This window comes from Carcharodon carcharias, chromosome 18 (genome assembly GCF_017639515.1).
Source record: "Carcharodon carcharias isolate sCarCar2 chromosome 18, sCarCar2.pri, whole genome shotgun sequence".
Lineage (NCBI taxonomy): Eukaryota > Metazoa > Chordata > Chondrichthyes > Lamniformes > Lamnidae > Carcharodon > Carcharodon carcharias.
Genome location: NC_054484.1, coordinates 95,516,735 through 95,543,075, shown reverse-complemented (window position 1 = coordinate 95,543,075; position 26,341 = coordinate 95,516,735). Strand labels below are relative to the sequence as shown.

Sequence of the window (26,341 nt, the reverse complement as noted above, 5' to 3'; positions counted from 1 at the left end):
ATCTTTGGAGGAGAAATGGGAAATCATTCTCAGCAACTTCTGGAATTCTGCATTTAACTGCACGCGCCAGAAGTTTCTGTCAGCTTCATAGTAATGGTGGCAAACGCTGACAGTTTGCCATCATTACAACCACAAAATCTGGACCAATAGGCAAATTAGGCAAATACTCATTAAGTAACTCATCACAATTCTACAAGTTTCTTGAAAGCTGCAATATATAATGAAATCAATATGCAGCAAGATGAAGTAATGATAATATTTCAGAAGTATTAACAAGAAAATATATGTATAATGTGTAACATCTATATTTGTACCAGTCACAGTTTAACCCAAATTAACTGCAGGAGTGACTTATGTAAGTAGAATGTGAAAAAAGCTAACATGCCATAATTATAATTTAATCTATAGTAATAGAACTTAGCCATAAAATTTTCACCTTGCAGGATAATCCTTCTAAAGACATATGGTGCAGATATATTACAGCCATTTTTGATAACAGCAAAAATAGCCAAAGAATGGTTTTCTTCTCAAATGCAAGATAAGCACAAGAAGGTACATTATCCACCAATCCTGCATGCTAACTACATCTGTTTCCTATTAGTTACATAGTAATTTAATATATTCAATGCACTGAGAGTTCCTCGGTTTATCACCAATTTCCACAGATATATGCAGCCTACAGAAATGATAGCATAACTCATGTCAAAACTGCTGCTGATAATGAAGTATGGTATTAGTAGTTGATTATATTACAATTTTTGAAATTGCCTTTATTTGCATTGAAAAGGAAAATTTCTGATTTTCCAGAGCTCTTTCGTCCTCACCAACACCCACTTACATTAAAGTATGCTTCAAGGGTACTTGAAGGTTTGTCATCGGCTGTATTTAAAATCATCTGTAACTGCTGGATGGTGTTCATTGCAGTCCTACATGAGAAAACAGATCAATACATCAAGCAACAATTAAGGAACCCTGTGCAATGAGTACCGAAATCACAATGACACCATAAAGTCAACAATTCTACACATCTAATAATATCCCGAAATTCATTCACCTCAAGTTTCCCGAAACACGTTATCCTGGCTGATCTCTACTTAAGCTGTTGTTTCAAAGATTCCTTTATAGAAACATAACTATTCCTTACCACAACTATTGATTGAGGGATTTCTTTACACAAACATACTAAATGGAAAGGAGAGTATGGAACAGAAAAAAGTAAAGTGGTAAGCAGCATAAAAACTTGCATATTTAAAAATAAATTACTGAACAGTGGACTACTTTTAACAAAAAAGAAATGCCTTATGCCCATTTTGACATCACTATCATGGCAATGACCAAGTTATTTTTCATTCTTGCAACAAGGGTGCCTCTCTTCTCTTCAGGAAATGGCAATGCAGAGAACACAACCACAATATCTGCATTAAGCCATGAAATAATATCCCTACTTAAGACTCTTCTCTAAAATGGGCTGGTTTGGATTGAAGTTTGGTATGTGGAGAATACTTCAGTTCAAAAAAATTAAAGACCAAATAGAACTGAATATTTCTGTTTTCCCTACACTACAGGAGGTTGGCTCAGTAACACCTCAGAGGGAAGTTTTCTTGGTTTAAACAAATAACACTATGTATTGTTCATCCTTGGTTGCTAAATTCAAACCACTGTGTCCAGTAGCAGCCCTACACAATGTATTATCTTAGCCCATGAAGTACACATATGATCAAGTCCAATATTCTTTAAATTAGTGGAGGCGGTGGCATAGTGGTATTGTTACTGGATCGGTAATGCTCTGGGGATCCGGGTTCAAATCCCACCACGGTAGATGTCTGGAATTAAATGTCTAATGATGACCATGAAACCATTGTAAAAATCCATCTGGTTCACTAAAGGAAATCTGCCATCCTCACCTGATCTGGCCTACATGTGACACCACATCTGCAGTAATGTGGTTGACTCTTAAATGCCCTCTGAAATAGCCTAGCAAGCTACTGCAAAGTCAATAAATAAGAATGTCCCGGCATTGACTTAGGCACCAGAAAGGACGATGGCAAACCTAGCCCTGTCAACCCTGCAAAGTCAGCCTTACTAACTTCTGGAGGCTTGTGCCAAAATTGGAAGAGCTGTTTCACAGGCTAGTCAAGCAACAACCTGACATAGTCATATTCACGGAATCATAACTTACACATCATGTCCCAGATGCCACCACCACCATCCCTGCAGAGGTGGCAACACAGTAGTATACAACTGAGAGGGAGTTACCCTGGGAGTGCTTAACATCAACTTCGGCCCCAATGAAATCTCATGGCAACAAACATGGGCAAGAAAATCTGCTTATTACCGCATAACATCCCCACCTCAGCTAATGAATCAGTGCTCCTCCATGTTGAACACCACTTGGAGGAAGCACTGAGGGTTGCAAAGGTGTAGAATGTATGTTGGGTGGGAGACTTCAATGTCCAACACCAAGAGTGGCTCGGTAGCACCACTACAGACCGAGCTGGCCAAGTCCAAAACGACATAGTTGCTAGACTGGGTCTGCGGCAGGTGGTGAGGGAAAAACATACTTAACTTCAATCTCACCAACCTGCCTGCCACAGATGCATCATGACAGTATCTGTAGGAGTGACCACCGCACAGTTCTTGTGGAGACGAAGTGCTGTCTTCTCATTGAGGATACCCTCTTTTGTGTTGTGTGGCACTACCACCATGCTAAGTGGATTAGATTTTGAACAGATCTAGCAACTCAAGACAGGGCATCTATGAGGTGCTGTGGGCCATCAGCGGCAGCAGAATTGTACTCAACCACAATTTGTAACCTATTGGCCCAGCATATCCTCCCCTCTACCAATACCACCAAGCCAGGAGATCAGCTTTGGTTCAATGAAGAGTGCAGGAGGGCATACCAGGAGCAGCATCAAGCTTATCTAAAAATGAGCTATCAACCTGGTAATGCTACAACACAGGACTACTTGAGTGCCAAACAGCATAAACAGTAAATGATAGATAGAGTTAAGTGATTCCACAACCAACGGATCAAATCTAAGCTCTACAGTCCTGCCACATCCAGTCGTGAATGATGGTGGACCATTAAACAACGTACAGGAGGCGGCGGCTCCACAAATATCCCCATCCTCAATGATGGAAGAGCCCAGCACGTCAGTGCAAAAGATAAAGCTTCAGCCAGAAGTGCCGAGTGAATGATCCTCAAGGATCCTTCCTGCAGAGATCCCCAGCATCAGAGATGCCAATCTTCAACCAATTCGATTCACTCCACGTGATATGAAGAAATGGCTGAAGGCACTGGATACTGCAAAGGCTATGGGTCCTGGCAACAGTACTGAAGACTTCTGCTCCAGATCTTGCCGTGCCCCTAGCCAATCTGTTCCAGTACAGCTACAACACAGGCATGTACCCAGAAAGGTGAAAAATTGCCCAGTCTGTCCACAAAAAGCAGGACCAATCCAGCCCAGCCAATTACCGTCTCATTGGTCTAATCTCCATCATCAGTAAAGTGAAGGAAGGGGTCAGCAACAGTGCTATCAAGTGGCTATTGCTTAGCAATAACCTGTTCACTGACGATCAGTTTGGGTTCCACCGAGGTCAGTTTCTGATCTCATTACAGCCTTGGTTCAAACATGGACAAAAAAGCTGAACTCCAGGGGTGTGGTGAGAGTGATTGCCCTTGACATCAAGGCAGCATTTAATGAGTGTGGCAACAAGGAGCCCTAGCAAAACTGGAGTCAGTTCGAAACAGGAGAAAACTCTCCATTGGTTGGAGTCATACCTAGCACAAAGGAAGGTGGCTGGGTCACGAAACTAATTTTTTTTCAGAATATTTTTTGGTTTATTGTGAAGCAGGTTTAAGGGGGTAAGTATAGTTGTGTCTGTGTCAAGCAAACTGCAAGCTTTAAATCATCAAGAGAAGCTAGGTGCTTGACATGCTAATCAGTAAACATGGATACTGGTTTAGTCTTTAAGATGTGAAGGGAATTTGCATCTTTAGTGAAATGAAAGGATATTTGGATTTCAAAGGGATCTTAGTCTGTTTACAACTAGGCAGAAAAGCAAGGCTAAGTAATGTGTTTATTTTTCCCAAAGGTTACTGACAATATATAGTTTTTATATTATGAGAAAGGTTCAATTTCAAAGACATATGGAAAAATAGAATTCACATATTAGAAAGAGAGAAACATATATAAAGGTGAATGAAAGGTTGTGTCAGAAGGCCATGTAAGATCTAACAGGAGTATGGGAAATAGCCTTAATAAAGCCTCCAGCAGTTGTGCTTAAGTCTGCTATCTAACAAAACTCAAGCTAAAGAAAAGCCATTTGGAATTCCACCGTTCAGAGTATTCTGTTGACTTGCTGAGTTTGTTTTGAATCTAAAATCTATTGTGGATTGTTGCTTAAAGGGAGTGTAACTGGGAATCAGGTTAATTAGGAATTTTAGGAGTTATCATAACAGCAATTGTAGTCTTATGCAAGTGCTTGATACAAGGCACAAATCAAAAGTGTGATGGAATACTCTCCACTTGCCTGGATGAGTGCAGCTCCAACAACACTCAAGAAGCTTGGCACCATACAGGACAAAGCAGCTTGCTTGATAGCCCTCCCCCCTTCCACAAATATTCACTTCCTCCAATACCGGCTAACAGAGGCAGCAGTGTGCTTCATTTACAAGGTGCGCTGCAGTAACTCACCAAGGCTTCATAGACAGCAACTTCCAAATCCACAACCACCACCATCTCGAAGGACAAGGGCAGCAGATACATGGCAAAGTTACCATCGGAAGTTCCCCTCCAAGCCACCCACCATCCTGACTTGGAAATATATCGCCGTTCCTTCACTGTCGCTGGGTCAAAATCATGTAACTCCCTCCCTAACAGCACTGTGGGTGTACCTACAGCACAAGGACTGCAGTGGTTCAAGAAGGCAGCTCACCACCAACTTCTCAAGGACAATTAGGGATGGGTAATAAATACTGGCCTAGCCAGCGACGCTCCCATCCCGTAAAAAATTAATTAAAAAAAACTTCATCAACACTCTCCTAACTACTGCTCCTCACCTTTGAGACCGCTGTTTACAACACAACTGATCCACAATATGTGTATATAAAGTTGACAATATCCACAAAATAATTTTGATTTCTTCACAATATTCTCAATTCAACTATTGGATGCAATCTGTTTTGCAATTCTGATTCAAGAGAATGGGATTATGGCAATTGCTTGTTGCAAATAAAGTTGAAAAGTCATCTTCAAAAATGCTTGGATGAGATCAAATAAAGCAGCAGGTTAGCGTGTGGTGGGGAGGTGGATTCAACTTCATGGAAAATTATGAAAAAACTGAAAAGAAAGGAGAGCCCAGGAGAGGCTATTAAAGTCTCCAGAACACAAAATAGGACAGAGTGTTTGGAAAGGGCTAGGAATCTAACTTCAAGCACATGATAAAGGGATGATAATGAGAAAGGGGACACGAAATACAGGATTGAAGGTGTTGTATCTGAGTGCACGCAGTATACGAAATAAGGTAAACGAGCTTGTGGCGCAGATTGAGATTAGCAGGTATGATGTGGTGGGAATCACGGAGACATGGCTGCAAGGGGATCAGGACTGGGAGCTAAATATACAAGGATATGCAACCTATCGAAAAGATAGGCAGGTTGGCAGAGGGTGTGGAGTTGCTTTGTTAGTAAGAAATGAAATTAAATCAATAGCAAGAAATGATGTAGGGTCAGATGATGTAAAATCTGTGTGGGTAGAGTTGAGGAACCACAAAGGTAAAAAAAACCATAATGGGAGTTATGTGCAGACCTCCGAACAGTAGTCAGGATGTGGGGCACAAGATACACCAGGAGATAGAAAAGGCGTGTAAGAAAGGCAAGGTTACAGTGATCATGGGGGAATTTCAATATGCAGGTAGACTGAGAAAATCAGGTTGCTACTGGATCCCAAGAAAAGGAATTTGTGGAATGTCTACGAGATGGCTTTTTGGAGCAGCTTGTGGTGGAGCCCACTAGGGAACAGGCAATTCTAAATTTAGTGATTTGTAATGAGGCAGATTTGATAAGGGAGCTTAAGGTGAAGGAACCCTTAGGAGGAAGTGACCATAACATGATAGAATTTACCCTGCAATTTGAGAGGAAAAAGCTGGAATCAGATGTAACGGTATTACAGTTGAATAAAGGCAACTACAGTGGCATGAGGGAGGAGCTGGCCAGAATTGACTGGGAGATGAGCCTAGCAGGAAAGACAGTGGAACAGCAATGGCAGGAGTTTCTGGGAGTAATTTGGGAGACACAGCAAAAATTCATTTCTAGGAAGAAGAAGCATACTAAAGGGAGGACGAGGCAACTATGGCATCAAGGGAAGTCAGGGACAGCATAAAAGCTAAAGAGAAAGCATATAATGCAGCGAAGAGCAGTGGGAAACCAGGGGATTGGGAAGCCTACAAAGACCACCAGAGGACAACTAAAAAAGAAATAAGGAGGGAGAAGATTAAATATGAGGGTAAACTAGCCAGTAATATAAAAGAAGATTGCAAGAGTTTTTTTTAGATATATAAAGGGTAAGAGAGAGGCAAAAGTGGATACTGGGCCACTGGAAAATGACGCTGGAGAAGTAGTAGTGGGGAACAAAGAAATGTGGAGGAACTGAATAGGTACTTTGTGTCAGTCTTCACGGTGGAAGACACGAGTAACATCCCCAAAGTTCAAGAGAGTCGGGGGGCAGAGGTGAGTATGGTGACCATTTCCAAGAAGGTGCTAGGAAAACTGAAAGGTGTGAAGGTGGATAAATCACCTGGACCAGATGGATTACACCCCTGAGTTCTGAAGGAGATAGCTGAAGAGATAGTGGAGGCGTTAGTGGTGATCTTTCAGGAATAACTGGAGTCAGGGAGGGTCCCAGAGGACTGGAAAATAGCTAATGTAGCCCCCCTGTTTAAGGAGGGAGTGAGGCAAAAGACGGGAAATTACAGGTCGATTAGTCTGACCTCAGTTGTTGGTAAGATTTTAGAGTCCATTATTAAGGATGAGATTTCAGAATACTTGGAAGTGCATGGTAAAATAGGGCAAATTCAGCATGGTTTCATCAAGGCGAAGTCATGTCTGACAAATCTGTTAGAATTCTTTGAGGAAGTAACGAGTAGGTTAGATAAAGGAGAGCCAATGGATGTTACCTACTTGGACTTCCAGAAGGCCTTTGACAAGGTGCCGCACAGGAGGCTGCTCAGCAAGATAAGAGCCCATGGTGTTAGAGGCAAGGTACTAGCATGGATAGAAGATTGGCTGTCTGGCAGGAGACAGAGAGTTGGGATAATGGGGTCCTTCTCAAGATGGCGGCCGGTGACTAGTGGAGTTCCGCAGGGATCAGTGTTGGGACCACAACTTTTCACTTTATACATTAATGATCTAGATGAAGGAACTGAGGGCATTCTGGCTAAGTTTGCAGATGATACAAAGATAGGTGGAGGGACAGGTAGTGTTGAGGAGGCAGGATTTGGACAGGTTTGGAGAATGGGCATAGAAGTGGCAGATGAAATACAACATGGGGAAGTGTGAAGTCATGCACTTTGGCAGGAAGAAGAGGTATAGACTATTTTCTAAATGGGGAGAGAATTCAGAAATCTGGAGTGCAAAGGGACTTGGGAGTCCTAATCCAGGATTCTCTTAAGGTTAACTTGCAGGTTGAGTCAGGAGTTAGGAAGGCAAATGCAATGTTGGCATTTATTTCAAGAGGACTAGAATATAAAAGCAGGGATGTGCTGCTGAGGCTTTATAAGGCTCTGGTCAGACCACGTTTAGAATTTTGTGAGCAATTTTGGGCCCCATATCTCAGGAAGGATGTGCTGGCCCTGGAGAGGGTCCAGAGGAGCTTTACAAGAATGATCCCAGGAATGAAAGGCTTAACATATGACAAACGTTTGAGGACTCTGGGTCTATACTCAATGGAGTTTAGAAGGATGAGGGGGGATCTGATTGAAACTTACAGAATACTGATAGGCCTGGATAGAGTGGATGCGTGGGGAAGATGTTTTCATTAGTAGGAGAGACTAGGACCCGAGGGCACAGCCTCAGAGTAAAGGGAAGACCTTTTAGAACAGAGATGAGGAGAAACTTCTTTAGCCAGAGAGTAGTGAATCTATGGAATTCATTGCCACAGAAGGCTGTGGAGGCCAGGTCGTTGAGTGTATTTAAGACCGAGATAGATAGGTTCTTGATTGGTAAAGAGATCAAAGGTTACGGGGAGAAGGCGGGAGAATGGGGTTGAGAAACTTATCAGCCATGATTGAATGGCGGAGCAGACTTGATGGGCTGAATGGCCTAATTTCTGCTCCTATGTCTTAAGGTCTTTTTTCAATCGCACCATATTTGATCATTAATACCTGGAGTTCACTGTCTCTTGTGCAATCAGCTAAGTCTTCTACATGAAAAATATCAAATGCAAGAGTTCAAAGGGAGAGCATATAAACTGTCCCATATTGAGTAAACCTTGTAGAAGGTTAGATGAAAATAGTCAAATTAGACTACAATATAAGCAGATACTCTCCAAAAACCGGAGGAAACAAAGTAAATTAATGAGAGAACGTGGCTTGAGATTAATTCAATTTTTGAAGAGAGGTAATTGCTCTTAAAGCAACAGTTGTCATTTTAGGTTACATGTTTTAATAATGCAAGCAAAAGCACACACACACACCATGACACACATGTGCACACACACGCACAATGGATTACCTGGCATCAGCACAGGCATCAGAAAGCACAACAGCACACCCAGCCCTGCCAACTCTGCAAACTCCTCCTTACAAACATCTGGAGCCTTCTGCCAAACTTGGGAGGGCTGTCCCACAGAATGCTCAAACAACAGTCTGACATAGTCATACTCACGGAATCATACCTTACAATGTCCCAGACACCAACATCACCATCCCTGGGTTTCTTGTCCCACTGAGAGGACTGACTCACCAAAGGTGGTATAGAGGTGGGAGGGGGTTGACCTTGGAGTCTTCAACATCGACTCTGGACCCCATGAAGTCTCATGGCATGTCTCTCATGGGCAGGGAAACCTTCTGCTGGTTACCACCTACTGTCCCTCCCTCAGCTGATGAACCAGTACTCTTCCATGTTGAATACCACTTGGAGGAAGCACTGAGGGCAGCTAGGGCAAAAAAAATGTACTCTGGGTAGGAGGCTTCAATATCCGTCCCCAAGAGTGGCTTGATAGCACTACTAGCTGGCCGAGTCCTAAAGGACATAACTGCTAGACTGGAATCTTCAGCAAGAAGTGAGGGAGCCAAGAGGGAAAAGCATACTCGACCTCATCCTCACCAATCTATCTGTCACAGATGCATCTGTACATGACACCATTGGTAGGAATGACCCCTGAACTACCTGCGTCCCCTTGCCAAGTTGTTCCAGTACAGCTACAACACTGGCATCCACCCAGGAATGTGGAAAATTGCCAGGTTATGTCCAGTCCACAGAAAGTAAGACAAATCCAACCTGGCCAATTACTGCCCCATTAGACTACTCTCAAACATCAACAAAATGATGGAAGGGTCATCAGTAGCGCTCTCAAGAGGAATTTACTCAGAAATAGTCTGCTCACCAACACTCAGTTTGGGTACCGCCAGGGCCACCTCAGCTCCTGACCACAGCACCGCCTTTGTTCAAACATGGACAAAAGAGCTGAACTCCAGAGAGGAGGTGAGACTCTTGCATGCTTGATCACCAGAATGGTACCCAATGGAGACTTGTGGGTACCTTCTTCTGCGGAGGGGATATTTTGCCTTGTTCCAAAAGAAACTAGTTTAAATAGCAATTCTGATTTGACTCCAACTGTGATTCCTTACCGAAGGAAATATACTACTTAATGATTCTTTGACCTGGCACTCTGACAAACCAAATGTCTAGCTAGGGGTGTGTACAAACACAAATGTGAGTGCAAAGGGAATTGTTAGTTCCATTTGTGGACTTGAAACCTCAAGCATAATATTATGGGGAAACTGCCACTTGCATAAAAGAATCTTTGAAGTCAATCACAGCCATTCAAAATTGTGGTCAGTTTATGTTTCAAAATGCGTAATATTTTTAAGTGAGAATTTTTTTGCAGTATGTGCAAGTCCAAAAAGCAGGGCATTCTTCAAAATGTTTTGATAACAAAGAAACAATGAACATTTCTTCTTAATGCAATGTCTTCTGTAATTTTCAAGTATTACTAAGATGCATTTCTAGCATCTTCCAGCTTGAGATATGAAGAGTAGATTTACTCTATAGTTTCCCATTCCCAACCAGCTTCAGTGAAGCCTCGCCACTGTGTTTCAAAATCCGATGACAGTGACCCTTCTCACTTGATGCTACAGAAGACAGTCAAGAATTCGATTCTTTTTAATTAGGATCTTAATGCCTTATCCAAAAAATGAGAACATCTTGCTAGAACTTGATAAATTTAAACTGAAGGTAGACTTATGACAGCCAAGCCAGATCATAAAGGTTAAGAGCCCATGAAACACTGAAAAATGCTATAAAGGGATTACGTGATTAATAAGGAAAGAAAAAGCACCACAGGAGAAATTTGATCACCTATTTTCGCGAGGAAATCGTAGAAAGGAATGTGGAGGCGTACTTATGATGGCCATCCCCGTTGAGGTGGCATTGAGGTAAAGGTGGAGGCACAGGGGAGATCAAGATGAGTCTGGTACATATGAGCCAGCAGTCTTGAACCTCTCATCCTCAAACAAGGTGTGTATGAGAAAGGGGTGGGGATGAGAAGAGAATGGAAACCATCACAACAGGAGCCAGTTAATTGACAAATTGCACAGCAGCAGCCTATGAAAGCTTACATGTTTATTTCTGGCTGCGATCCAATTCAATGCACAGTAGTAACTTAAGGTGTTTATTGTAAAAAATAGCTGGTACATCTTAGTCAACATGTTGTCATAAAAATGTCAAGTAGAAAAATGAACAGAAGCAGTTTGTACCTAACAGGAGTCTGTGGAGGAATAACTGTGTGACCGTCTTCAGTGTGAGGTTTCCTTGGAGTATTCTCAAGTTCATATCTTTAAAGGAAATGCTTTAATTAATCAAAACATCATGTATAGCATGTTTTTTTTAAATGTAAACAGACTGCAAAACATCACATATAAAACAGAATAGTGTGGAAGGTTATCCTATCCCACCCCCAACAATAAATTGAATCCAAATTATCCTGAATAACTATTTTAGGTGTACCTTAAATTATGGAACCTGTACTAAAGACACACATTTCTGTTAGAGATTTTGATCGTGTATATTAAGTAAAGATGCTTCACAGAAACGAAGACCAAACAAATTCCCATATTAGACTTTTAACGTTACACATCTCCAGCAATTTATTAGAAGTTAGATAGACAACTTATTTCTAAATTTAATAGTGCCTTTTTGTTTTTGCACTTTATGATGTCTGCTCTAGTGAAACCTTTCCCCCACCTTCCTGAAAGCTCCCACTGTACAACAAGTTTGATCAAACAAACAAAATTTTATTTTGAGCGGATAAACTGGACAGAAGTTTCCTTACCTTTCTAGGAAATATGTAATTCACCACTGAATAAAATACTCAGTAAGCTAACAGTTACAAATTTATAATTTTTGTCAGCAAAGGAAAAGGTCACTAAAGGGTCTCACACACAAACTAATGAATTGGGACCATACTGACACTGTACAGTGGATGTTTGCACTGATAATGCAATGAAATAGTAGGACATGGATACATGATCACTAATCCCTCAATGGCAGGTAGTTCATTGAAGGCAGATACTAAACAGATGCTTCTTTTCCTGAAAAAAACCTTGTTAACTAAAAAAAAACCCTCAGCTGAGCAACCTTGAGGCTTTATCATATTTTTCTACTATTCACCTTAATAAGACAAGGGCAAGCTGTTTGTTCGACAAGAAAACATGCAGTAGCTTTGTTCTTTGGAGGGGGTTATTACCTTTCTTCTGGGTCTATTTGCAGAGTTTTGTCATGTTCAAGGAACAATCTTCCATCAAAATCTTTGTTCTTGTGGTAAAGCTCTTCATATTGTCTTGAAAGTGACTCAATCTGTACAAATGTCACAACAATGCAGAAATAATTTAATCAAGGTTATATTTAACATGGAACATTAGTGCAGCTCATGTTATAGAAATGATTCAGGTCTAATTTTGGGCATCCCAAGTTCAATATAATTAAAACAGATTGATCCGACTATATAACACTTCTTTATATTTGTTCTAGGGATGCTGACAAGTCCTTATTTATTGCCCACCTCAATCTTGCCCGAGGAGATAGTGGTGGGGCTTCTGCTTAAACCTCTCTCTCAATGTTATGCAAGGAAATCTAGTCATTTTGACCCAGTGATGTTGAAGGAACAATTATGTTGGGATGGTGTGTGACTTGTAAAGTCAACTTTGAGGGAACATCATTCCCACAACATTACTGCTCTTATCCTTCCTGGTGGTAAAGATTGCAGTGGAGAAAGGTATTATTGAAGTAAGATTGGCAAGTTTGGTAAGATTGGATGCAAAACATCCTCTAAACCTTACACATGGAGTGGGTGGATATTGAAACTGGTAGTAGGTGCATCAATGAATCAAGAAAACTGTGCTGTCCTGGATGTCCAACATTCTAAATATTGTTGCAGCTATATTCATTCAAGTGAGTAAAGGGGTATACAACCTCCCTCCCCCACAACAATCGATGCCTATAGTGATACCATTGAAGGTCAGAGAGAGATGTTTAGGTTCATCTTACTTGAAATGATCACAGACTGGCCCTTAAATAGCACACATGTTCCCTGCTACTCATCAGCCCAAGGTTGAATGTTGTTGAGGTCTCACTGGGAAAGGTTTTACCCGTTATTCCCAGTGATCAACTTTCTAGAGTTGCATGACAAGATTTCAAGTTTAAAGACTTTTATTGTAACGAAAACTAAAATCAACATCGACTAAATATCAGAGAAAAGACATCTCTTATTAGTTTATTAACACAACTAATAACCCCACCCCACATTTAGGTATTACACTGCACTTTCCGCACAATTATAGCCCTTACAGGAACCAGTCCAAAGTTACTCTCAGCTTCCAATGGGCTCGCTTCTCCGCGTTTCACTGAGTCGAAGTCAAAAGTAGTTTCCCTCAGTCTTCTGAGAATCCTCAAAGTGACTTCCAGCAGCAAGGCCCACTCCAGTGATTCCTTCTAATGGCCCTGCCAGGCCTAATCTTTCAATATACTTAAATTTCCACAATTTCCTTCTTTTTGACTAAACAATGTGCCCCCACCTGCATGCTACCTGGTAGCTACTAGAGAACGATATTTTTCCTGCTGTCCACAAAAGCATTTCTCTCTCTCTCTCTCTCTCTCTCTCTGTGCAAGGTTTTTTAATCAGACTGCCTGAGAATCCAACTCCAGCAATGGCAAAGCCAGCTGCTCTGTCCTTTGTTTTCAGGTGTTAAACCTGGTATGTGCATTTCAATGTCACTTGACCCCATGTCCCCATGGTAACGAGGCAATGCAGGCTTTTCAGACATGTCCCTTTTCATTACTCCATTTCACCTTGAATTAAAGAGACAGTTTAAAACATAATCATTTTATAATGCATAACAGTCATAACAAGTTGCAAATACAGGCAAACATTGTAGGATATCCAGCAAACAACCACACTCCTGGCCTTATTGACAAAGAGAAGGCTTTGTTGAAGCAGCTGGTTGGGTTGGGATCACTTTCTTGATGAATTCCTGTAGTGATGTCCTTGGGCTATGCTGACTGGTCCAACAACTGCAACCATCTCCCTTGATACCAGTTTTCAAACTAGTCACTGCAAAGTTTTCCATTTGATCCCCACTGACTTCAGTTTTGCACTTCAGCTTTGCATATTTTAGCCATAGGATAATTATGGCACAGCGAATGCTCCCTTGATGTCTAGGGAAGTTAGTCTCATTTTTCCTCTTACTTTATGTCAGGATCAAGGCTGCCGTAAAGACAGAACAAAGTGGTTTCTGACCATACCTAAACTGAGAAATCAATGAACTATTGAGAAATCTCTCTATCGCTTTAACGGTGACTGGGGAGGTGATATGACAGTAATTAACCTTGTTAGATTTATCCTGCCCTATTATGAATAGGATGTATGTTCCATATTAACAGGTAGATCCCAGCGTCACAGCTATCCTAGTAGAACTTAACCAGAGGAACCCTGTGAAGCAGACCAAAGATTTCCACAAACCTCCACACCCCCATATCCCCAAATACCAAAATCCAACATCCCCATTGCAGGGCTGCCAAAATCTAGGAATCCCCTATTCTAATTCTGCCAAAATTTAGGATTATCCTACCAAAAACTAGGATCACCCTCATGCAGCTAATTCCTGCTTAGGACTGCTGACTACCGGGTAGTTATTTCCAACTGTTTCGTCTTGAATAAACTCTTGCTAAGTTTGCTCAGGTTTAAAATCAGTAAGACAAAAAAAAAATCTGGGATAAAGGATTATCTGAAATAAAAGGGCCCTCATTTATGGGTTTCAAAGATTGGTGGATAGTTATGCAAAATTGTGCTTTTAACATCATGAAGCTAGAATAAACTTTTTATTCAACATCCTTTCAAATTTGAACAATGGAAATCTTTCTGGAAATTATTACTGTTTAGATAGACAACCAACAAATTGCCCACTTTCAGCTGATGAATGCAAGTTCTTCTAAACAAAAAAATGGTTATGGCAGTGAGCAAAATTTCAGAGATTCTCTCAGAGCCACTAATTGGCTCAAGCCTGCAACTATATTGTGACAGCTGACAAGAGTAAAGCCGAATGGTAAGTGCTGACACAAAAGCATGTTGAAAAATCTTGAACAAAAGTTCAATTTATGAACAAGATTGCTGATATATCGATGGCTGTTCTTAAATTACATTTTATTTCTTGTCTGAATTTATGAAACCACATTAGTTTACAAAATGTGAAAGCCAGCTCTTTTATTCCAGATAGGTTTTTATTTAAGTATTTACAAGTGCTATTACACTTCACCTTGAATAAAACATATTTTCTTGCTTACCTCAGGAAATCCATTAGTAGAGGGTATTTTAAGGTTGTCCAAGAAAGGAAGAAAGCTCTTCAAATAAATGTTTTTCACCTAGACAAATGAAATACAAGGTTCATTATCACACTGAAGATGTGGTCATAAACACTAATTCAGTTATTCTAACACTCCAAACTACATTCCTTACAGGAAAAGAAAAAAATACCCCACTTATGTTATCCGAGAAGTACATTCATTTCTCACCAGGACTGTAAGCTCTGTTAGCAGGACGTTCTTTTCCTTCGACTCCCCTCCCCATGATAATGGGGTAATGATACCCATGATAAACCCTGAAACTGAATGATATACAGCCAACCTATGAAAGTGATTTGAGGATGTTCTGTGCTAAAGGATTAACTGAAGTGACCAAAAATAGTTTGATGTCATCAACTTTTGAATGTGAGGAGTTGCAGTTTCCTTTATATTTTTCAAACTGTCCCAAGCAAGTTTTAAAAAACTAAAGTAACAGATTATATTGTGTACTTTACCCAATTGAGTCAAGTAGTAGCTATTTCACTGTAGCATCCAAAGACAAACTTCTCCTCTAAAGATGCTAGTAAATTGGGCTTACAGGAAGTGCTGACATATCTAACAACAACCCCACTAGAAAAATGGCAACCCCATTAGGGCCAGGCATCAGCATGACATGGTTTCCAGCAGGTTAGACAAGATTGCCACAGGGTGCGCCAGACCAACAAGTCAGGGTCTGACAGCAGATGCACCCCTCTTAAAGTTTATGTAAAAGCAGCTTAAGTCAATTAATCTCATATAAAATAAATCCAAGCAGCAATGAACAGGGCGGTGAAAACCATAAAAGCAGACAGCAAGAAATTAGAGATCAGATCATCACACTGTCTTTGTATATTGGATACAGCTTTTGATATTAAAAAAAAACCTGACAGGTAAATCAGGAAAATCTAAGATCAGTTCAAACTGGTTTTGGCTATCATCCTACTACTAAATTGCCTAACTTTGATGTGCCTCTCAGAAAAATATACACTGTTATCAGGATAAAGCAATACAAAAAAGGGGAGGAAAAAGGTGGTTCCCCTCACTTCTTTCACAGAAGCTCCCGAAGAGACAATTGTTTGCAAGACATGCCAGCACACCAGATGTGAGGGAATTTGTATATGAAGAATGAACATGACCTATACTTGGTATGGAATGTTCTTTTATCTATTCTTTACATACAAGATCATGCTGAGATAATTTAAAGAACAGAGCTGCAACATGACGCGGAGCACAGGTCAAAAGTACCAAATATTTTGCATTCAGCACGCAGGTCAAGACAGGAATGCTTAGCAAAAACAAATTTAAAAGGACCAAATATAAAACGGATGATAATTTCAATTCAATGCAATCAGTATTCTTAAAATTTAAAATTATGTTTCTAAACTTTAGATTTTCATTATTTTAGTTCCAATAGAATCACAGAATCACACAGTGCAGAAGAGGCCCTTCAGCCCATCGAGGTGAGAAACACCTGACCTACCTACCTAACCCATTTACTAGCACATGGCCCATAGCCTTGAATGTTATGTAATAAATGAATACTTTTTAGTGCTTTTATTTCATCATTGAAAAATATACATATGGAATGTTACAAATATGAAGTTTAAAATTTTATGATTTGGGACTGTTTAATTTAAGGTAAAATGGAGTAGTGAAGGGGCTGTGTGGCCTTTTCTGAATTCTGTTTGACAACAAACCTGGGTGCCTTGGTTGCTATGAAGACAGTCAAGAGCCCAAATTGTTTTACTGGTAAGTAGACAATGGGAAGAGCATTTATGTTGACTTTGGATAGACTGTTAGTCTCCAAGACCCACAGGGGCATGTTTGGAATGTCAGGTTTTATAAACAGTTATACTTTGAACTGTCTATTTAATTTCAAGATATAATAGAGTTGGGGGTCTAAAGAATAACTAATTTGCATTTCTATCTGTGATTGTTGTGTGATCCTTCCGGGCAGTCACTGGAAATTCAAATATATTTCTAAAAGTCATTGGTCTCTATAAGATTCGTAACTGGAAGAAAATTGCTCTATAGACTTGAAACAAAGATTCCCCTAGTTTGCAATACTGTTCTTACCCATCCCGCCCAAAAAACAAAATTTGGATTTCAACTCTGGAAATGAATGAAAAGGTATGCATTTCTCAAAATGAGACACTTGGTCATAAGACTTCAGATACATAGATTATGTGCGATAAATCTTCAACTAATGGTATTTCTGGCCAAAGCTCACTGTTCCTGCTGTAAGAATGACCAACATGAATAATATAAAAGCACAATGCTACAGATGCTGGAAATCTGAAATTAAAACAGAAAATGCTGGCAAAACTCAGCAGGTCTGGCAGCATCTGTGGAGAGAGAAACAAAGTTAACATTTCCAGTCCGTATGGCTTAAGAGTCACACAGATTCAAAATGTTAACTGTTTTTCTCTCTGCACAGATGCTGCCAGGTCTGCTAAGTTTTTCTAGCATTTTCTGTTTATATTATAACCAACATACATAACTAGCTGCACAGGTGCTTCCATTTGCCATTGACTATATTGGATCAATTCACTTTGTGTCAACATATATGCCTAGAATTTAAAAATTAAATTGAATGGCTAAGATACGCAAATGAATAATGTGAGGGATGGTGAGTGCAATTGCCCAGTGTACAGGACGATTAAAGGAAGACATTTGGAAGACAGGAACATTCCAACAGTCCACCCATTCTCCACGCAAGGCGTGGATGCTGCTTTTCTCCCAGCAAGACTGTAACCTCCCAAAGCTTAGCGGAATACAGTCTATCATGCCTCAATAGCTCAATTCATATCCTAGCCCTTTCCTAGGCCATGGGAATTCTGCCAAGCAACTAGATTACAAAGCGCAGGAGCCATTACACAGCCCACATTCATCAAAAACGCATGAGCACTTCCCCAGAATGCATAAAACAGTCACTTACTCTCCCATTATCAACAGAACCTTTCACTCCCATTAACCAACTGTCGGAGTGTTCAAAGTGATTCAGAATGCCTCTCAGGCTATGCCCATACTCTGCTCCTAGACAATACTTAACATTACAGATATAAAATTAACAGTTATAAATACAGCAGCATTTTTAAAGTCTGTGACAATGTTTACTTCCATCAAAATTTCAGTTATGAAATATGCTATGAAATTAGTACTTCAATTACAAGGTGTCTGTCAGTCGTTTTATTCAACATATGGATTATGAAGTATTTTCCAGTTATGGAAGAAATTTAGAACATTCTAATTTTTTATTCAAGTTTCGATGATAATTATAGTACTATATTAACTTGCCTCTTCCACATTGCACTCATTTTCCTGACAAAGGATTTCCATGACTCTGGGGTCTACTTCAGTTGAATTGCCTGTCTGTATAATTCTGTTCTGACTTCGTCTAGAAGATCGTGATGGGCCACTGGAAATTATACTATTTGCAGTAGTTCCTGTAAGAAAAATTGCAGTTTCAATAAATACTTGCACTTTCACACATGAAGCAAAATTGCTTGTAGCTCTCAGATCATTAGCAGAGCTTTCCTGTACAACATTGCTCATTCATTTCACTGATTGTCCTATATATTCAAAAGAATGGTAGCACATAAAAAGTGCAAGAAAATAAATAATCAAGACAGCAAGAAATGCAACCACTTATCTTGTCAGCACTGTTTTTAAACTCTTGGTTATTGCAAATATTAAATTTGGCACAGACAACTGGTTCTTGAAAATAATGGCCTCCCTGTCTCACAGGGTATCACTAAATAAAATGTTTATTTTCTAACTACCAACAAAGCACAAACGATAGGCAAACAGCAGTAATCAAGGCTGTTTGCTTTTGTAATTCATTTTTTAAAAAAGGAGCTCTCATTATAAAGAAAGGCATTGTGCATCTCTCTCTCTCTCAAGACTTAATACACTTACAAATTTTACAACTTACAATTTGAATGGTAACCAAAGTTACAAAAGCTGTGCTATTAGTCATCCAAAATCTTGCTTACAAAAAAACCTTTTTCACTCAATACGTTTCTTTTAAATGTTTCTTCAGAATTCCTTCAGATAATTTCAGAAAAGAACTAGATGCAGCCCTAAGCACACACATACATGCAGTAAAACTGTTATGGAGGAGGGGGTCTGCAAAGTATTCCCTTATACAAGTGAAAAGGCAAGACTGATTATTTCCACAATTTGAAGAAATGGGACAATAGACAACAAATCAGTAGTGGGAACTCTCGCTGATTTATAGTTTTCCTTGTCTGTGTGCTAAGAATAATCGCAGCATGGCTTGGATGAAATCAAGTAACACAGCATGGCCTAATGACAGAATTGGGATTTTGAGTCAGTGCAGCTTAATAAGACAGTAAGCTATTGCGGCAATCCTCCTTTATAAATTTCTGAGGCAAGTCTTGGCATTGACCCATGAATTACCCAATAACTTGGGTGGAACAAACTTTTACTTCCAACAGTTCTACGCCTGTCATAACATGCCATCAACCATTTGGTAATGCACTGGTTTTAAATAAGATTACCCAAAATGAACAGCCTACAGATATTTCAATCTTTGGTCCAAATGACAGTTTGTAAGGGCTCTCAATTTGAAAGCCACATTGGACCTCTGCCATTCAAAACTTCAAGCATTTTGAAATTCAAGGAAAATAAACTTAGGCATAAATCTTAGACAAATCTTTGATGGAGTTAGCCAATCCCGGAACCAAAATGAGTAAACTGAGGGCTTGAAGCCCATCAACTCAACATGCAAAATCCAGCTTCAAGACCAAACCCTTGTCACTTGCTGGTAAGTAATCTACACGCAATGAACATGGAATGTGGAACATCACATGGCTCTCGAGGCTTTAGTGAAAAAGGCTTTCAAGAATTCAGTGTTACTCGCCACTGCCAGTCAAGTGTCAAAGCTTCAAAATATCCATCTGGTTGAAATAAGCAACTATTTGATTTGTCTTATTGTAAAACATCCAGCATCTCTGCCAATCCTAGATGTTGTGTCCATCCTGAAAGGTCAGTAATGTAACATTTAGAATACCCAGCAAAAAGTGTTGCTTGGTCTGCACTGAATGTTTACATTACTTAAATCAGTATTGAGGATAAAAGGACAATTCAAACCCTTGGTACCACCCAGCTGCTTGCTAACAGAACCACCGTTTAACTTATGTGAACAGTTCTCTTCCTGCTGAGACACCCAATATGATACAGCTCCAGAAGACTGCTGTCAAGAAAAGGAATATCAGACTCAAAATAATAGGACTATGTATTACTCTGTGCCTTTCTTCATGCAACTTTTAGATTAAAAATGTTCTCCTGCAATGCATCTCATTTAATTTTGTTTCCCATTTATTACCATATTTGCCATATCCAAGTTTGTCTTAAAAGTTCAAGAATTGTGCTTAATTACACAGGTTGATAGGCAATTAGCTAATTACAATATATGATTTAAAAGGTTTGTGACAACAGAATTGCAAGGCTCAATTCTGTAGTGTACGCAAGTTTCATTCCTTGTTCCTTTTCTTTTTACAATTTCCTCCCCTTGCCTGCTGAAAGTCTGACCCTTGACAGGATATGGGTTCACAGGCATTGGGCACCCTCTAGTACCTCACTCAAGTGGCCATTACTCAAGTGCATCTGAACTGGGAGCGTTGACACATGTTTGGCACAGGGAGCCAAATCAAATCATGCCCTCATGCAGTATCACACATGCATGCACTTCCAGCAGGACTCACTGGACATCAAACTGTAAAAGCAACCCTACCCAATTTTTCCCTTATATATGAACATGTGATGTAGGAGGAGTAGACCGTCTGGCCCTTCTAGCCTGCTCTGCCATTTCATAAGATCCAGAGGAAAGTCATCCACATGTAATGTCTCCCATCATTACTCTCAGCTGGGATCAACTAATTGGTCACAAACCATAGATAAAATGTGACAACTTCTTACAACTATGCAACTCATCTACTCTCTGCCATGTGGGGAGCTTATGGATTATAATTTAACTTCCAATAACTTAGTGCTTGTACAATACTCAGGTTTTCAAAAAGTCAATTTAAGACAGAATCATTAACAGTAGTACATAATAATTATGCAGCTGTCATATTTCACTTCCATTTAAGCTTTCTGGGAGCTAATCAAAGATTACATTTTAAAAATACCGACAATTTGATTTCCACTGTTATTTTTAAAACCTACTGTAAGGTTCCTTAATAAATGCAGAGGGTGAGATCTTGATAAAGTGCTCCAAGACACAAAGCAACAACTGGAAAGAGAGCACAAGGTCATCTTCCATCTGAAGCAGCTTCCCTGAAAGCAGAACGCAAATAAGCCAAAGGCAAAAAATTAGTGTGCCTTGTCCCATTTCATTACAATTGAACTATAAATGAACATGCATAAAGTTAAAAGAACGATATACCTTTGTTTGCAAAATCATTTAAAAGGTCTTTTGTTTTTTAGATACTCACAGAACCAAATTATTTACTGCATCTTTGTGTGTAAACTTAAAACACATCCCATGTGGATTTAAAAAATCAAACAGATGACAAGTATCATTATTCTTTCAAAATAAACCTGCATAGTTTCTAAAAATATTGAAGTAGCATCTAAACTTGGATAATTGTCTACGGATTTTAATTTTTTTTATTCAAAAAGAAAACCTGGGGGTTGTAAAACGTGCTAAAATATACATTTCTATGATTCCAAAGAAACATTTTGAATGTGGCTATTCTTTACACTGATAACTCAGACTCACCAAACATTCATCACCTCCTTTAAACAATTTGCATTTATCTTGTGAAAATGGCACAATAACTACAACCATAGTAAAACTTCCCACTGAACTTAGTGGTTTTATAACAAACATACAGAACACAAGTTGCCCACATGTGAACGTGTGGTTTAGGAGGAGTTGGACATTTGGCCTTTTGAACCTGCTCCGCCAGTTGATAAGTTCCAGAGGATCTTCACATTCGCCAAATGAAGTGAACAAAGGAGATGCAACAGTACCCTCTAGTGGCAGGAAATAGCCTTCCACACTGAATTTCTTTACACTGAAAGGAAATTGCTTCAATTGCTACACAAATGAGCATTTAGGAAATATCTATTAGAAGAAAGGTATCCAAACTTCCCATTTTGGAAAGCCACTTAGCTGTTGTTGACAATCAAAAGAAAATATTCAATTCAGGAAATACGTTGGGACTAAAATTTTAAATTTTGGAAAAATTGATCATAAAAATTAGGGCTACCTAATTCACTTAATCTTTTCCTCATCATTTTACTAGAAGAATTTTCTATTAATTCGTATTAATTTACTTCTCATTTACTTTCTCAATTTAAGACCAAATCGGCTGGGCTGAGTTGGTGACATTTTAGCCTTAGAGTCCAATGATTATGGGTTGAGTTCTATGTCAGTGCAACACTGAGGGACTGCCACACAGTCAGATATGTGTATGCTAAACCAAGATCTCATCTAACCTCTCATGTAGAAGATAATAATCCATCTAATAGTAATTTTCAAATAGTAGGGAGTTGTTCAACCCAATATTCTTCCCTCCAATTCCATCTAACAAAAAAACAAGCTAACTGGTTATTTACTTTAAGTTATTTCTGGGACCCAGAATAGCTACCATTTTTTTTCCTCCAAAACTAATAAATTCTGAGGAGCTTTCAGACTCCAACATAAAGCAGTAGATATATCATGTTTCTATCAATATGCATAACATGCATTTTCAAATCATTGTAACTCCTGCTGCCGACTGGAAAGGTGTCAGGAATGGTTGCACATGCGCACCCGGCCCACATTTCCAGTGTGGCTGCCGGCGCATACGCACCTGATCGTTGTATCTTTCCAGTTGGTGGCAACAGCATCTGTGTATTGTTTCTGCCTACATTTATTAACAAACTATTTTAGTGCTATTATTTAATCAAATGTACTGATTTTCCATTCAATTAATTTGCCAGGAATATATAATAATTCTCATAATGTTATTGCAATTTATTGTAAAATAGTGGTGTGCGTGTGTGTGTGGGGGAGCGGAGTGTGTGTGCGCGCGTGTGTGTGTGTGTGCCTGTGCGCGCGGGTAGGGGTGTAGGTGTTAATTGGATTAGAGGCAGTTGGTCTGAAGGCTTTGACGTGGTAGAAGCTGAGCTGGGTTTGAAATGTTAAGTAGGTAAACATAGGTATCAAGGGAACATTTGCATTTTTAAATAAACCAGGATAGATTGTTTTCAAAAGAGGGAGTGAAATGTGCCACCTAGCCAGGTGAAGTTCAGAAACAGTGTGTTTATTTTTTCCCAAAGATTACTGATAAAACTTAGTGCTATGAGAGATTTTTATTATCAGAGAGATAAAGTCCAAAGACATAGTGAAACAATGGGAATTTGCATTCAAAGGGAAAATATGTACAAAGGAGCGATGGCTATGTGTAAGAGCAGGCATTTTAAGATTTAACAAGTGTGAAAAGCCTTCAGCATCTACGCCTCAACTCACTTTGATTTGGATTGTTCAGAGTTTCATGATTCGTTATCTGGGTCTTTTAAAATCTGTGTGTCTTACTGTTGTCTTAACTGAAGTGTAACTGGGAGCCAGGTTCATTAGGGGATTTAGGAGTTACAATAATAGTAATTTGTAGACATATCTATGTGTTTAAAATCATTTCTCTTATTAATAAATGTTTAATCTAGTTTTGTAAAAACCTATGAAGCTCGGTGGACTTATTACTACAGAATTCAAGGCACACATCTCAAAATTTATACAAATTGCAAAACAAGTTGTGGCAATTGTTTCAAGTTTCCCTCTGGGATTTGAACAACTCAGCATTTACCATCAGCTGTGCCATAATAACTTGAAAACAATTAATTCCACTGATACAATATAACTTTCTTCAACAGCCTGATATTAAGACTGGCATTTCGGCCCATCATCAAAAACAAAGATCTGTCTCCACTCTTCATCTTGAGTTTTAGGTCCAGACTTTGTAGTCAGCCACAAAGCAACAGCGTCACTGCTGACCTCAATGAAAGTTGCTCACAAAGATTTTGCAATCTCTATGCTATGGTGTCTAGTCAAGGGGGTTTCCAGGCTTACAGCAGTAATATCATCATCAAGTAGGGTAAGCAACCAATCACACAGGAAGTAAAATGTACTGATTATCCCTCACTTTTTATAAATTTCAGAGAGAAATAATACTTGTGGCATACACATTAGAAGCTAAAATATCATTTTTTAAACTATTAATTAATCATAATCCAAAAAATTGACATTACACAAATATAAAATTTGTTTTCCAGTCTGAGAGAGATTGGTATACTGTTAAAAACCCAGTTACATCTAATTAACAAGGCACAACTTTTTTGGAAGACAGGCTTAACAGCAACATTGCATTATAAAGGGAGGAAGTTCCAATCAGTTCAGTGATTTCTAAAGATTGCCGCTTGCAGGGACTTTTACAGTGTACCATGCAGAGGAGCAGGAATTTAATGACAGCAACCTCTGGATCTCCTAGTTTAAAGTGGCTCTGTTTCACAGGATAATGATGGCAAACGGAAAATGTGTGTCTTTGCATTATTTCATTCTTAGTCTTCAGAAGAACTTGAGTCACAGCTTCAGTTTTACCCCAGAATGTTATTTTTACTTTCCATATTTATTTTCAGAAACTATGCTTTAACTATGCTGTATGCTTAAAAAATGCTAATAGCGTTGTTTCTTGTACTATTTACAAGGTCATAAAGCACTGTTGAGGAAGTTAACTGGGTCTTAAATGACAAGAAAAGAATCATTTGTTCCAATATTTGTTCTAAAGCTTATGTACCATTGACTGATACCTTCACCTCATCTCTGTTTAACCTTACTCTGGTCAGCAGTCATACGATATTCTCCATGAAAGCACAAGGATCATTTTCTTCATTTTTGGCCATAACTCATGAAAATCCTGTAACCAGCAGACTTGAATAAAAATATTTTCATGCGATAGTTTTATCACCTTTGAAGATTAAGAGCTCAATATACGAGCTAGAAATCTTCTCAAAAACTTAATAAGGGTATAAAATTTAAGTAGAACAGAAGGGAATTATACAAAATCTACTGCAATGTTGAGTCACTCTAATCGCCTGTATCTTTCCAGTAGTGATTTCAATCAAACATGTCATTCACTTTATTCAAAAGATTTTCGTACTTCCTTGCTCAATAATAATGATAAGACAGATTCACATTCATGCTCTATTCTACACTTGGTCCAGTATATTGCTTCGGTCTGTCTCTGATGTCAGATGCACATATTTACGAGCATATGAAATAGGAACAGAAATAGGCCATTCAGCCCCTCGAGCCTGCTCCACCGTTTCAACATAGTCATGGCTGATCTGTTTGTGTTTTGAATTCCACATTCCCATCTACCCCGATTACCTTTGATTTCCCCTGCCCAACAAGAATCTATCTACCTCTACCTTAAAAATATTCAATGATTCCACCCCACCGCCTTCTAAGGCAGAAAGTTCCAAAGTTACACGACCCTCAAAGAAAAAACTTCTCCTTATCTCTTTCCTAAAAGTTGACCCCAAATTTTAAAACAATGCCCCATACTTCTGGACTCACCCATAAGAGGAAACTTCCTTTCCACTTCCATCTTGTCAAGACCATCCAGGATCTAATATACTTCAATCAAGTCACCCCTCACACTTATCTACAGTGGAAACAACCTAGTCTGTCCAACATTTCCTCATAAGCCAACCTGCTAACAGTCCAGGCATCAAGCAAGTGAACTGCTTCCAGCACATTTACATATAAAGAACGGAAGAGAATGACTAAAAAGCTAATCAGGAGAAAGAAATTAGAGTATGAGGGGAAGCTAGCTAGACATGTAAAAATGGATAGCTAGAGTTTCTACAGGTATTTAAAAGGAAAGGAGTAAGTAAAGCACATGTTAGTTCTCTAGAGAGAATGGGAAGTTGGTCGTAGGTAATAAGGAAATGGCTGATGAAATGAACAAATATTTTACTTCTGTCTTCATTATAGAGGATACAAAAAACATTTCAGTAATAGCTGTATATAAAGTGATTAAAAACTGCACACAGTATTCAAGATGCGGTCTCACTAATGACCTGTATAACTGACACATAAAATCCTTTCTTTTATGTTCAATTCCTCTCGTAATAAAAGATAGCATTCCATTAGCTTTCCGAATTACTTGCTTTACCTGCATACTAACTTTTTGTGACTCATGCACCAGAACACCTAGATCTCTCTGCACCTCA

At 39.2% G+C, this 26,341-nt stretch overlaps 1 protein-coding gene across 4 annotated transcripts in view; it reads right to left on the bottom strand.

Moving 5' to 3' along the window:
* The window catches only part of rb1 (retinoblastoma 1), a 246,209-nt gene that overhangs the window by 165,375 nt on the left and 54,493 nt on the right, over positions 1 to 26,341 (bottom strand). For 2 of the 4 annotated variants that reach the window (XM_041210963.1, XM_041210964.1), the window contains 6 exons: positions 21,287 to 21,397; positions 18,392 to 18,540; positions 15,059 to 15,136; positions 11,967 to 12,076; positions 10,978 to 11,055; positions 839 to 926 (listed from right to left, as the gene is read on the bottom strand). In XM_041210963.1, coding sequence (XP_041066897.1) covers positions 839 to 926; positions 10,978 to 11,055; positions 11,967 to 12,076; positions 15,059 to 15,136; positions 18,392 to 18,540; positions 21,287 to 21,397 — 614 coding nt within the window. The remainder of the gene's footprint in view (positions 1 to 838; positions 927 to 10,977; positions 11,056 to 11,966; positions 12,077 to 15,058; positions 15,137 to 18,391; positions 18,541 to 21,286; positions 21,398 to 26,341) is intronic. The other 2 variants (XM_041210965.1, XM_041210966.1) reach the window with 1 other exon arrangement.